Below are 14,222 nucleotides of genomic sequence, written 5' to 3' on the forward strand. Positions count from 1 at the left end.
TGACGCAACCGCGGCAGTGTCGCGGTACACTCAAAAGTAGCACTAGCAAATGTGATGACATGACTTGAAAACTTTCGGAAGCGTTCACAATTTTAGATCACTTTCATTAGGGCCGCGTACGCTAAGCATAATCTTGGGACTGCTCCAGAGAGGCCTCTGAAATGCAATCTGCTTGAAATGTTGCGTTAGAGCAAGAACAGCGTATTTACTTTTTGTTCGCAGCCAGATTAACCGAGCCGACATAGCGTCCTATCTATTACTACATGACGCGAGGTGTTACTTCGGGATTAAGTAAAATCTTACGTTTGAATGTGATGAGGGGGACACATGAAAGCTCACTTACTTTGCACACATGATGGCCACAATTAAGGGACCAGGGTAGTTGGAGAAGTATGGCAGAGGCCTTTGCCCTGCAGGGGCGTAATCAGGCTGTTGATGATGATGATTTGATTATAGAAATAGCAACTTCATTTTTCCTGCGCCTCCTTTTCTAGTAAGAATGCAGACGCATTGGCAATTTTTGAAGCATAATTACTCTTCTTACGGCCTTCTTTATGTTTAGCATTCACAACTTCACAACAACAGAACGTGTGTAATCAATCAAGCCATATGACCCGTCAATTTCAAGAAATCCTACGCTGCCGACCAATATGTGGTCTCGGTGCGGACAGTCTATTGTTGACGTCGTGGAAATGAGTGAGTAAGTGATTTTTTTAAGAGGATGACGCTTAAACATAACTGGGTACAAGAGGAGTGGGGAGGAGCGAGGACGTCCAGTACAGCAGGATGAATACTAAGTTGTGTGGAAGAGGACGGGGCAGGCTGGGCCGATACCACCTGTGACTTTGCGTCCACCACGATCTCACCTCCCAACTTACAAACTCGTTTAGAATTTAAATAATGAGCTATTCTCACTTTTCAATTCGTTCAGTGTGCGTATTTTTGTGGTGTTAAGTGTCAAATGTTACGTCCTGTGTGTATAATTTCATTTATCATCGCCTTCATCCGCAGTAGCATGCTAGGTGTGCCGCCAGGAAGATCGCTCCAGTTTTCTCTCTCTCGAAGAAGAAGGAGACATCCATACTTCAGAACTAAGTCACACCACTTTGTTTCCTCCTGTTTGCATCCTGTAGTCCTAGATTATTCCTCCCTCCGGAGCGTATGCTTCAAGTTCTTTAGGGGCACTAAAAGCCATCGTTATATTACGCTAGACTGGTTAATTGTTGTTCTTACACTACTTGTCCTTTTGCTTCTTTATCATGGAAATGACAGTTGCCACTGAAGTGCACTGCTGCTAAAGGCTAACTCCCCAGTTTGTCCCCCTTACTCCCCCTTACGCACTCTCTATAATCCCGTCAGTGTATGGCGCCACAGATTTAGCAATTTTTTTTTAGAAATTCTTTCCTACTTTTTTGCCTGAACATCGTTAAACTGCAGCGCGGATAAACGACGAAGCTCATAAGCAAGTTAGCGAACAGGCTCGGTGCACAACTAGCAAACTTGCCTTGCCCGTCTTTTGTACGTGCTGCAGTTTAACGAAGAACAATTATCAACTCACCCAACTTTCATTTCTATTGCTTGAAGAACAAACGAAAATTACCAGACGGAACATTAACTATTAGCTGTTGTCTCTACTGAACGGTCTTTTTCGTTGTCTCTCATGTCACAGCAAATTCACCATAGCTGGCGCCGCTACCCGTCTAACAGTGTTTCGTCGTTTTAGGCATAGGCGCTGTACTGGAGAGCTACGCATTAGTGTTGACTACTTATGCTTCTCTATATTTCGCCAAAATCTATGCACGCGAATGCTTTCGAATTTCGCCCACACTCGAACGAGGCAGCTGCGATTGAGATTCGATCTCGCAACCTCATATTCACACAGCCATAACCTCTGAGCTATAGCAGTGAGACAAAATCGAGTTTGTCTGCACCACTTCCTAGTTATTCTGTGCGTGCTGTCATTAGCACAGAGCTACGAATAAAGACTGAGTTGTTAACCTCTGTTAAGCAAACATTAATGAAATCTACTTCGCAACAAGGAAGTAAATATGTATACCACGTAGAGAGACACGCGCAACATCAGGATGCTTGCGTATGCTTTCTAGTAGATTTCCATCCGAAATTTCGGAGTACCAAAAAGTTAAGAAAACAGAACGTACATTACCTGAATACCAGACACCTGCATCTAGCCGGATTCCAGCTTAGTTACACGAGAGGCGAGTGCTAGGCGAAAAGCATGGAAAGCCCGAGCAGTGTCGCTGCTTTTGAGCTCTAGCTCGCTGAACGTCTAGACTTTTCGCAGATTAAGAGCAACCGCCCCACGCGTCCATGCAGAGATCGACTGTGGCCACCCTGGTCATCTGCACAACGGTTACGTGGAGTTTCGCTCGTCGACGCTCAACGCCAAGGCTACGTACAACTGCTTCGACGGCATGAAGTTCCAGGGCGAGTCCAACACCAGCATCTGTCTCGACACCGGCAACTGGTCCAACCCGCTGCCCAAGTGCCTCGGTAAGCTGTATTCACTGCATATTTCACACCTATCTGCAGTCCTCTTTCAGCGCACAATGGCGGAGGAATAGTGAACAAGCAAACAAAGAGGGTAAAATTCTACGAGAGACTTTGCTTTTGAGAGTGAGCGTGATGTAATGGTTACAGCCTCGGTGAACCCATGTTTCCTCTGACAAACGCGCTTACGCAAGCACTTCACTACGCATCTACGTGCGTCATTTACAATATGTTGACGCTGTATTACGATGTCTAATCTTAGAAATGTCAGATTAGAGAAATCTCAGAGGGAAAGACATCTACGATGTCTTTCCCTCTGAGAAGTGTTTCAGGTTTATTGTTCATCACAGGTGAGTTATCTGACTGCACAACAAATAAATCTTTTTACTTTCCTGCATGTCAGGCTGTCAGGCTCTTCATTTGACCATGACTTACCCGAATCACCTACAAGTACACACAGGTGTGTCTGTCAAAGTAGACGAAGACCGCTGCTTAGCTGCATTCTATAGTCGATCTCTGAGATATATGTGGTCTAGCCGTCTGGACTGCATAGACTCATCGACAGTTGCGAAATGCATGGAAATAGCTGCTGCTTTAGGCAAAATAAATACTTTGCCTTCACAGATCGTTGTTCTTACAGACTCAAAGGCTGCATTATAAACTATGTCGTTGTCTACCATCCATCAAGTTTGGCAGCAAAGGCTTCTCAGTAAAGCTTCAGTGAATTCACTCCCACATTGGCATTGGTGGCAATAAAAAAGCTGACGCCTATTGCATACGTAGCACTCCATCATCCTCCTAAAATCAAAGCTCCAAAGAGTAATCAAGCCAAAAAACCTTATATTTGTAATTCATTTCCGTTGCTTTGGATTCCACCACATATGCCATGCGTAACCAAGAAATTTCGTCTAGAGGAAGCCTCGCTTCTATATCGAATAAGGACAGGCTCTGCTAGTACACCAGCATGGTTATTTAAGACTGGGTGTATCAAGGCTCCGAATTGTACGGCATGCGACGAGGCAGGGGACATTGAACACTTATTGCGGTCGTGCCGAAAATTCCGAGTTGAAAGGGACGCTTAAGGACCTTCCGAATGCGTGCCTGCAATACCTTGTGTGCCCAGAAGGATCAGTTATAGCCCGAAAAGAAGGTTCACGTCTTCTCGTTATATTTTTAAGAAAGATTGGTTTGATGGACATGTGGTGAAACTCCGCAGTGATATTGGGAGAGACGCTCGGGCGGAGCAATCACCGGCCTTGATCGTCACGCTAAACCCACCTGTTGCTACAACGCACCCCCATCACCGCCATATATAGTCCTCCGTGAGGCACGGGCAAAGGGGTGCGTCTAATTGCTTCGGCGCACTTGCGTCGAGCTGAACGAATTATCTGATACTGTGCCCTGACTTCAGCGGAATCACCGCTCTGCAATGGCTAGTACACCTGGCCTGCATACGTAAATCCATGGGTTCAACGCCTGTTCGGCTAATTAATTTTTGATGCGAGGCATTCATTGGCTCATCCCAGGTACTTCATGGTAGGTAGGTAGCAGGGGCGTAGCTAGGGGGTGGGGGCTTATGGGGCTTCAGTTCTCCCCCCCCCCCGAAATTTTTTCGTGCCGTGATGCACCGCCGACCAAAACAACCCCCGGCGCCGGAAATCATTCTGGATTTTCTCTAGAATGTATGTTTTACGCTCGAAAAGATATTTCGGCGCGAATATTGTGAACTCAGGCTGAACTTCATGGCAACGCCCATGCACCTTGAGTCCCATGATGCAAAGAACCCCATCCGAGCACAAAGTTTCAAGGGCGCTTTGATGGCCAGTGGGCTCGTCGCGGCATCTCGCAGAGGCCGCGGAATGTGCGGAGCGCATAGATTTCAATTCCGAAACTTTATGGGCATAAAAATCACAAAAGTTTTGATGCGAAAGGTGCATTGATATTTCCAAAGTCGTGCTTTAGATTTTCAATTCCGGATCTTTGTGGGTTTAATGGTCCTATAAACATTTGACGCCAAAGCTGCATTGACTTTTCTAAAGTCGTACATCGGACCATACAACGAAATAAGCCAAATCAGCACACTATCAGACAAGTTGACAGAGCACGCAGCGAGGTCCGATGAGACGATGCGTCGTGATGGTTCATTTTTGCAATCATGTCAAAGGAAAGAATATCAACATTTTTTCACCTGCGCGCCAAAGCATCCATGTCAAAGCACTAAAGCCAGTAAAGATAACTGCGTTCTTGTTTATTTTTTCTACTTTGATTTTTATTCGCAAGGACACATTGAGCCTCTTCAATTTTCTTGTTCTCGCTACCGGCGGGCTGCCAGAGCCAGCCAGAGGTCATGCGTTTTTCACGTGTTGCCCTGACAACCACGCGGCGCACTGCGGTGCGCGTTCGTTTTTCTCTGGCCGAGTGGATTTTGGCCTCAGAGAGTTTTTGACGCTTTCTGGCTAGCAGCCGTCTATGGAAAGTATTTTATCTCGCCAGTATAGGATAAAGAGCAGCATGCATATTGTTCTTAGTGGACCAAGCGTCTCACGTTTTCTTCGATTTCCTTAGGTAGCTACATTAGGTACCCAAACTAGGCATTCGATCGTGGCCAACGTGCTTTCCTTTGCGTTTCTTCATTTCGGTGCCCCTCCCCCCCCCACACACACAAATAGACGTTGTTGCAGCGCTGTGAATTGTCGCATGCTTAAAGTTCGGTTTTGTTACTACTTGCGAAAAGTAATGGGCCACGGCACTCTTCACTTGCCGGATACTCTTATAATATTATTGCGATAGCAATTGTATGGACACTCAAGGCGCATTCCTGTCGTCGCCGTCATGTTCCGTATGAAGTGCAAGTGCGATAACATCGTCAGCGCGCGCCGCATGTTGTATGTGCGAGTGAAAGCGTAGAGGGGGGGGGTTGTGAGCCGGTGATGGTGGGTCAGTCTTATGCGCGCAACGGAGAAAAGCGGGGAGGAAGCGCGCCGCCTTCTGTCGCGCGCGATGCATCGGGTAGCGGAGGGAGGGGGGGGAGTGCCTTAAGGTTCTGTGATTTGTGAATCTGTGATTGCGTAACATGTTTATTTGCCTTGTTTGACGCGTTATACAGAGTGTTTTAGCTAACTTTAACCGGAGTTAAAAAATAGGCCGATGCACTCTAAGACGACGCGACCAAATGCATGTTGCTCACTTTTGTATGCAGTGTGTCACGCAATTTTTGTATTCTGTTTAATTAGATAATTAGTCAAAATTAATTAACTAACTTCTGAAGCAACGAAGCTAGGAAAAATTTCCAATTAGAAAGTTGCAGCGCGGTTTTTAAAACGTCCGAATAAACAGTTTCTGTCTATCTATCTATTAAGTATTAGTGTTTTTCAGGTCACTGCGGATGCCCGCGAAATACAAAAAACACAACGGGACATGCCCGCTGGGGCGTCGTGATTGCACTACTCCCAAGCGTTCCGCGCACAAACAGCCATAGGTGCGCTGCCGCTTGAAAAGCGGAAGGGCAGCGACGCAAGCGTTGACTGTTCGATTTAGGCTAGCAACCGTTATCTCCTGCGCTGTGTAAAGCGACTGACGGTGGTGGTAGGCGGTAGCTCCAGACAGCGATAAAACAGACTATAGTGCATCGGCTGGTAAAGCGCGAGCAATTTCGTGATGCCTTTTTCCAACGAGGAAAAAGCCGACATGATCCTTGCCCTAGGAGCTCCAGGCGGACAGGGATGGCAGGCTGCAAGAATATTTCGAAGCTGGCACCCAGGTACGCGGGAAAGAGGCAGAGAGTTCACAAGAAAGAGGCAGAGAGTTTGTCATAAATAATGAGGTTCGCTACGACGTTTTGTCTTTCATGGCGGCTAATCCACACGCTAGCACGCGCAGCGTGAGCGCACAGCTCGGTGTGTCCCACGGAACTGCCTGGATGATTTTAAAAACAGCTGGACTGCACCCTTATCACCTGCAGTTGCAGCAATGCCTGGAGTGAAGGGATCTTCAAAAGAGATTCGATTTTGCGAATTGGATTTTGATTCAGGAGGAGCAGCATTCTGACTTTCTCGCCAAAGTATCCGGACTGATGAGGAGAACTTTTCACGAAATTGCCAAGTAAATATCCACAACGCATACTATTGAGTGAGCAAAATCCCCACTGGCTGGGAAGATCCCGCCACCAATATCAGTGGTCTTTTAACGTTTGGTGCGGAATATATGACAGCACAGTCATTGGCCCAGTGTTTTTTAACAACACTCTGACCGGCAAGAGGTATGTGAGTTCTTCAAAGGGCCGGTTGAAGACTTCTGCTGCAACATGCCACTAGCCCGGCTTGACGCAAATTGGTATTTGCGTCACCAGCCCACAGCTGCAGTCAAGCACGAGCATGGCTTGATGTTACCTTCTCAGGGCAACGGATAGAGAGAAATGGGCCTGTCCTGTGGCCGACAAGGTCACCCGACCTCAACCCTCTTGACTTTTCCTTGAGGGTTATATTAGGGATCACGTATGCACGACGGAAACGACGACTCCAGAAGCGTTACAGGAGAATATAACTAAAGTCTGCCACAGCATTTCACCGACGCTGCTCAAGGCAGCGACAGCAAGCGTTCTCTGAAGATCCCAGTCTTGCATCGCTGCAGAAGGTGACCTCTTCGAGCGCTTGCTGTGAAAGTGCATGAGAAATAAACGTAAATTCAGTGAAAGACTGCGTCTGGTCATTTAGGATACTCTTATTCTACCATTTCCAGCCTTCTGAAAACTGGTTTTATTTTTTTATCAATTTGCTGTTTTATCAATTTGCTTACAGGCATCGCGAAATGACGGGCCTGTTGCTTCCAGCAGCACAAGCGATAACCGATGCGTCTGCTTACCGCTATAAAGAACTTTCGCAAGGGGAGCACATCACCGGTGTGAATGGCACTGCCAACGTCTACGTGGTTGCCCTGTCGCCTTTCAAGCGGCTGCGCGCCTATGGCTGTTTGTGCGCGGAACGTAGGGGAGCAGTGCAATCACGACGCGCAACGGGCATGTCGCGGGCACCATCAGTCAGCTGAAATACACTAATACTTATTTTTATGTATACAAAGACAGAAACTGTTTATTCGGACGTTTTGCGAACCGTCCTGCAATTTTCTAAATGGATTTTTTCCTAGCTTCGTTACTTCAGAAGTTGGTTTAATAAACTTGATTAAAAACCTAGTTAAGCAAAAATACAAAATATAGCGTGACACACTACGCACAAAATTGAGCAACATGCACTTGGTCGCGTCGTCTTAGAGTGCGTCGGCATACTTTTAAACTCTGACTAAAGTTAGCTGAAGCACCTTGTATGCAGTGACTATTGCTTAGATACTTAGATTTATTTAATACCTATACGTTTGTTTAAATAGCTTGTTGCGAGGTTTTGTGGATACATGCAGCGAACTTTGTTTCCAGAGACACGTTTTGGTTTTTATCAAGCTTTATCTTCGCATTTGTGTATGTCATTGTACTTCGAATTTCTAACGTGTATTTTGCAGAACCGCTGCTTTTTATATGTGGTCTCTGTTGCGACTACGATTTCGGTGTAATTACAATACACGACCGCTGACAGCTGTTCGTGAGCAGTGCATTGGAACGAAGGACAGCGTCAGACAGAATTTTCCCTGGCAGTTGCATTTGTACAATAATGTAAACAAGGTTCTTGAATGACAAAGTTTCATTAAAATATTTGTCCTCAACTTTTTCACTTCACAGTCTTTACATTTGTCATGTCAGCTGCATGAACTGCTTTGCTGGCTTCATACTGGTGTAGTTGTAAAGTTCGTGTGATATTTTCTTTATTATTTAATAGACAAAAAGCATGGAAGCAATGATATCAGTTATTTCTGGCACAATTTTTGGGACACAAGAATATATTCTTTTATAAAAATATACTTATTTTCCTAGTCTTGACAGTGCGTAGCGTCCAAGAATTCGTTTGCAGCATCTTTGGCAATGCCAATGCAGTTATTATTCATGTATTTGATCCTTCGACAAATTCTGTGAGGATGCGGAGCTCCAACGTGAGCCCCTCCCCCCCCCCCCCCCCGGAAAGAAATTTCTGGCCACGCCACTGGACACAAGAATATATTCTTTTATAAAAATATACACATTTTCCTACCTTGACAGGGCAGACGTCCACGAATTCGTTTGCAGCATCTTTGCAATGGCAATGCAGTTATTATTCATGTATGTGATCTTTTGACAAATTCCGTGAGGAGGCTGAACTCCAATGTGAGCCGTCATATTACAGGCCGTCGCCGTCATATTACCGCCGTCGCCACCGTCTTGCTCGTGTTGTCACACAGAGGCTCACGTAACATACACAACTGTTTCCTTTGCACAAAAAAGTTCGCCCATCTAATACATTGAGGACGACCAAACGATACTGGATAGCCAGCTGCCAGCAAAATGCCTCGCGTAACATCGATTTTCACAGTATGTGAAATCTGGATTTTCTTTTCGTTTTCTTTTTTTGTTCAGCAACACTTTGTGATGATATACCTACTGGCTTATTGCAGCTTCTTTGTCGGTAAGTAGCTGATGGCACTGTAGGCTTTGCACATCTGCCCAGAGCCAGGGAAGACGCTCAACCACTGCACACCAACGCTGCGATCAATATAAGCTAGCACGTCTCCGGTGGTTCTTCTCGTCCGGTCCTTGTCTTAAGTGGTGCTGCTCGCAATGGAAGCTAGCTCTCGTCAGCCACGATCGAATATGAGCTCTCTCGATTGTAAGACAGGGTCTGTAAGGACTGCACCATCAAAACACAGGGCCACTCCTGGCAATTTGCTAAGGAGCATTTCGCCGCTGAGGCTGGGCGCATCGCTTTCCACCCTGTCAATCGCAAATGTACTAATTATCTATTTGTAGTCAGCTTGAATGGGTTTTAAATCCCGCTATTAGTTTAAGAAGTTATTTCAGGTTTCCGAACTAAGCACTGCTCTACCAGCTCGCTTAATAATAACCTATTGCGCAATATAACAGTATTATTATAACTGGTGGGAATTATGTCAAATTAATGTTACGTGACAAGAGACGTAATTTGCAAAAGTGTGAAACTCTGTCACCGAAACCAATCAACCACAATGTTGAATCGACATTTTTTGCGCTTTACTCAGAATAAGATTGCGAATGGTGAGTCATGTTAGCAGACTGCATGGCGTTGCAAAATGGGCTGAATGGCTTGTCGGCTTCTCTTGCGCTGCGTTTGAACTCGTCTACTCCGTTCGTCTCGCTTTTCAAATTCTGTTACTTCACGGCTTCTGCCGGCTCGGGCGGCCAAATTGCTGGTATATTTATTTGCGAGGCTAGTCCGTCTACTCCCATTTGCTTCACAACATCGCTGCGAATGTCAACGCCCTCTGTGTGGTAATGTCTCGAAATCAGGCGCCTATACTTCATAGTTTGGTAGCAGAGGAGTGAGTCACTCTTGCCGCAACTTGCGTTGGATGATGTCTACGGCATGCAATACGCTCGCACTCACGGTAAAAGATGATGGCGGGCCACGAACTTTCTTACACTATATGGTGCTTCGAGCATTCGGCCCTCCATTCCCTGCACCCTCTCTCCCTGCACGAGAGAAAGGGCTGAACGTTACATCTCCATCATCGTTTTGCCGCTTGCATTCGGACCCAGTCGGGTCGCACATTTTGCGACACAGCCATGCAAAGACAGAACCCTCACAGTTGCGTGTCATCCGCCGCTGCAGGCTATGAAGTAGAACCCGACTTCGGAGTTTCTTCCGCTTCGCTGACCACTTGGCGGGTTTAGAGGTACCGAAACCTGGTCCGCTCTCAGAAGCGCGCCCTCCTTTAGTCTGTCAACGCGCAATCGATGTTTCGAAAGCGGCGCCGACAAAGCCCCTCCGCGCGTAGTGTTTAACTTAATCGCGGGCGAATCCGCCCAGGCATCCAGCCGAACCCTTCCAAGCGCGGTCGCAGACAAAGGACTCCCTCGCACGGGATGCTTCGGAGCGCGCTTGAAACAGAAGCCCAACGCCCGCTTTCGGGTCAATTCACCGGTCCATTGTCGTTAAGTCCGACACACGCGCGCCTATGTCGGACTTAACGTATGAAACCGAGAGAAAAAAAAAGTTAAATCCGCGGAGTCGCCGTTGCTTTGATATCGTGCAAGTGCACACCTCGCCTCGTGCGCTTAAATGCGATGCATGTGTTATCGCGCACTTGTAAACACGAGTATTATTCAGTACGTGCCTCAATGATACTGTGGATGACGAAACCTAATGGAGGAGCATATAGACGTAATTATTTTCCAGAAATCTAAAGTAATAAAAGAAATTACGCGTGAGACGCGCTAAAAGCAAGATGCAGCCATGCCAACGTTTTTATTCCAGGGCACCACTACTTTGAAGGCACTGTGTGTCGGAATTTGCTTAAATCCAAGCTTGTTTAAATACGTATACTCTATAGACGAGATTCTGTGGGCAGCTCGTCACATACGCGCGCTTTGTCGTCGGTGCGCAAGGCAGACCCAAAACGCAGAATAGATGCCGAAGAGGAGCTGGAAGCGACCGCGAGAAGATGTGAGGAACGTGCATGTACGTAACCACAAAGCTTTACAATACGATGCCGATTTGCGAAGAGCGTGACAGTATAAACATGGAAATAGTTTTTTTTTGTTCAGCAACAATGACTTGGTAACGTTTCCCACTTTCGCATCTTTGAAAGTGGCAAACTGTGCGGGTGCCATACATGATGCGTATACAGTGCATTAAAAGTTAGCCTTTCTCAAGTTCAAAAAGTAAAACAGAAAAGTTTTCACAAGCTACGCAAAGCTGCATTAGTGCCGAGCTGTACTATATTTCTTGGCGGACACAAGTCGAGGGCGCGGGTGTCACAAAGGCGCAATTAATTAACGGAATGTTCTTAATTACGCTTTTCCCTGGGCTCTTAGGATTATTACAACAAAGATTAAGTCGATCGTTAACAACAGGCAAAAGCAGCCAACTGCGAGTGCGTCGTTTTCTTTCTTTATGAACGCTAGAAATCAATGATACACGCTTCTTTTGAAGTATACGCTGTTGTGATGCGTATCTTCTCTTCAGTTATATAGGGAAGAAGTTTAACCGTAGCGGAATGGCAGGTCCTCTAAGCGTGTGTGAGTGAGTTACCGCTTACCTTGGAACAAAAAAAAAGTAAAAAAAAATCAAATAAATCGTTACGCGGCGTTATTTCGCAATTCATTATTTTCAAGAATAAAACAAAACAAAGGGATTTGTTAAGGTATGTTGGATGATTCCATCATCAGTGTACAGACACACGAAGACGGATATGCTCCTACGCTACCTGCACAAAGAGCGCAGATATATATATATATATATATATATATATATATATATATATATATATATATATATATATAATGTACTCACGTGCGGGGCAGAAACCTGGAGGCTTACGAAAAGAATTCTACTTAAATTTAGGACGACGCAACGAGCTATTATTATTATTATTATTCGTATAGACATATGCAAACAGCACCAAGAGAAAGGAAATAGGGCTAGCAATTGTTTCTTCAAAGGGACACTGCGCCAACCCGTTTGAAGAGGAGAAAAAGAAGGGAAAAGGGAGGCGCACGTGCACGTCAAAGCATCACACACGGCGAATTCCAGCGCCAGATCCAAAGCAGCCCGCAAGCTCTGCCACAGGGCACCGTTCTCCGGCGGAAAGCACCCGCTCTGGATCCGCGTGTGGAACACTCGCGCTCGAATCAGAGCGAGCGTGGGCGCAGTCAACCACATGCGGGAGGACCGGTATTATTCACTCCAAATTGACAGTTTCCTTTTTTGCGAACGACAAAGGTTTCTGTCGCACTTGTGTGGCGTGTTTGCGCGCCGAACTAGTGTTATTTTGGCACATAAAGTTTGAGAACGCTTGCGCTAACTAAAAGCTATGCATCTCTATACCTTTCCATCTAAGCGGAGCATGCCGTCTAGTATCGCCTGCTCTGTCTTCTTTACGCCGTGTGCTAGACAGACTATCGAGGCAACGGCTTCTAGATGAACTATGCCACGCAGACTTCCCTTTGAAAACGATGATTTCGGCGTAGCGGTCTGGACTGCTCCGGGGGTCGATCTCGAATCGAGATTCGCTGTCGATCCGCCACTGGAACAGAGTTGCTCCTAAAAGGGCAGAAACTTTTGATCCGTTGAAACACGACCTTTCGGAAACAAGATATCATTGAGCGCTGTTTGTTGAAACTTGTTCAGCAGCACACAGCGACAACTGTGGGACATCCTAACTGCAAATGTTCAAGCGTTTCGCTGGAGTGTGTGCAAGCCAGGCACGAAGGGCTCTGCGCACTCCTTGCCAGTAAAGGCGATGGAGGTACGATGCCTTGGCTACATGTTCATCCGGTTGTGAGCGTTGTAGATGGTGACGTATAAGTAGTCTAGCATCGTCGAATTTACATAGATTATCACCTGTGATATCAAGGTTCTGCGCTGACGCTGCCAGAGCATCAGTTCTCTCGTTTCCTGAAGTATATCAGTGTGTAATAGTATCCACTGAAGCAGCACGATACGAGCCTAGCAAGTCATGTCGTAAAATAGCAAGCAATTGCTTAACGCACAACAAATTTCGAAACGTCCACGATGTCACGGTTGCTTTACCGGTATCACATAGGGCTGCGTGCACTTAATTCACAATTTTTAAATATATTTTACTATATATGCTTTCCAGCAAATCCCCCGAATAAAAAAATAGATATAAAGAAAAGAAAATATGACCGTGCTGAAATAAATGCTCACATACCAATCTTCGTTATTTCCAGCATTTTCTCCAGACATAGAAAGCGATCATGACCTCTTCAGAAAATTTGTGACTCAATAAAATTAAATTATGCGGTATAACGTTCCCGAAACTGAACACTGGGTTATGAGTAGATATGGGCTATTTAGGCACGATGTCGGTTTATTTTTCGTACTTATCGTGCCTATTTAAAATATAAGCACGAATTATGAGTTTACAAACATTTTAGTGGCACCTATATCGTCCCTATAAGTTCCTATTTCGCTGTTGCAGCCTATATAAAATTTCCAGGGCTTAAAAATGCATTTTTCTCATGTTTATTTCTAGCCACCTTTTTTTTATAATGTCATAACCCGCTGGGGAAATTGGCCGAAGGCAGCCAATTATTTAGTGGCACCTATATATTGTCCCTAAGATAGCTTATTTCAGTGTTGGCCCCTATAGAGTCTAGGGCTTAAAGATGCATTTTTTTTCATTGTTTATTCTTAGCCTCAAGTTGTTTAAAATGTTACGACTCGCTAGGGAATTTGGCTGAAGGAAGCCGATTGTTACCACGCACACTTTGCCGCTTTAAAGGCTGTTATTGACACCTTTGCCACAGACGAGAGCATCGCTGTGCGAAGGGCTCAAACCGAGCTACGCAACGATGCACGTGAAGGCGATTTGTCGTAATTCCGTGCTCGCTTCACGTTTTGAGCCGACATCGTCGAGAAACTTAAATGTTCAGGCACCGCTATGAACCGGAATGTGGGGCTCATTTTGGACGTTCATTTTGCACGCCACTATACCCCACCGACCTGTTGCTGATAGAGTTAATTTCAATACACCTGGGACAATAAAAAAACATTCCCGGTTTTCGGCGCTTAGAGTGGCTGTCAAAACTGCTCACGAGCGAACATTCTGGAATTTTTAGAGTGCTTCGGATCATCACG

General features: G+C 45.7%; 1 protein-coding gene across 1 annotated transcript in view; it reads left to right on the plus strand.

Annotated features, from left to right (window-relative positions):
- Nucleotides 1-14,222, plus strand: part of LOC142580004 (sushi, von Willebrand factor type A, EGF and pentraxin domain-containing protein 1-like) — a 916,641-nt gene that overhangs the window by 665,110 nt on the left and 237,309 nt on the right. Inside the window, exon 9 of the mRNA XM_075690723.1 lies at nucleotides 2,335-2,511. Coding sequence (XP_075546838.1) covers nucleotides 2,335-2,511 — 177 coding nt within the window. The remainder of the gene's footprint in view (nucleotides 1-2,334; nucleotides 2,512-14,222) is intronic.

This window comes from Dermacentor variabilis, chromosome 1, assembly GCF_050947875.1.
Source record: "Dermacentor variabilis isolate Ectoservices chromosome 1, ASM5094787v1, whole genome shotgun sequence".
NCBI classification, from domain to species: domain Eukaryota; kingdom Metazoa; phylum Arthropoda; class Arachnida; order Ixodida; family Ixodidae; genus Dermacentor; species Dermacentor variabilis.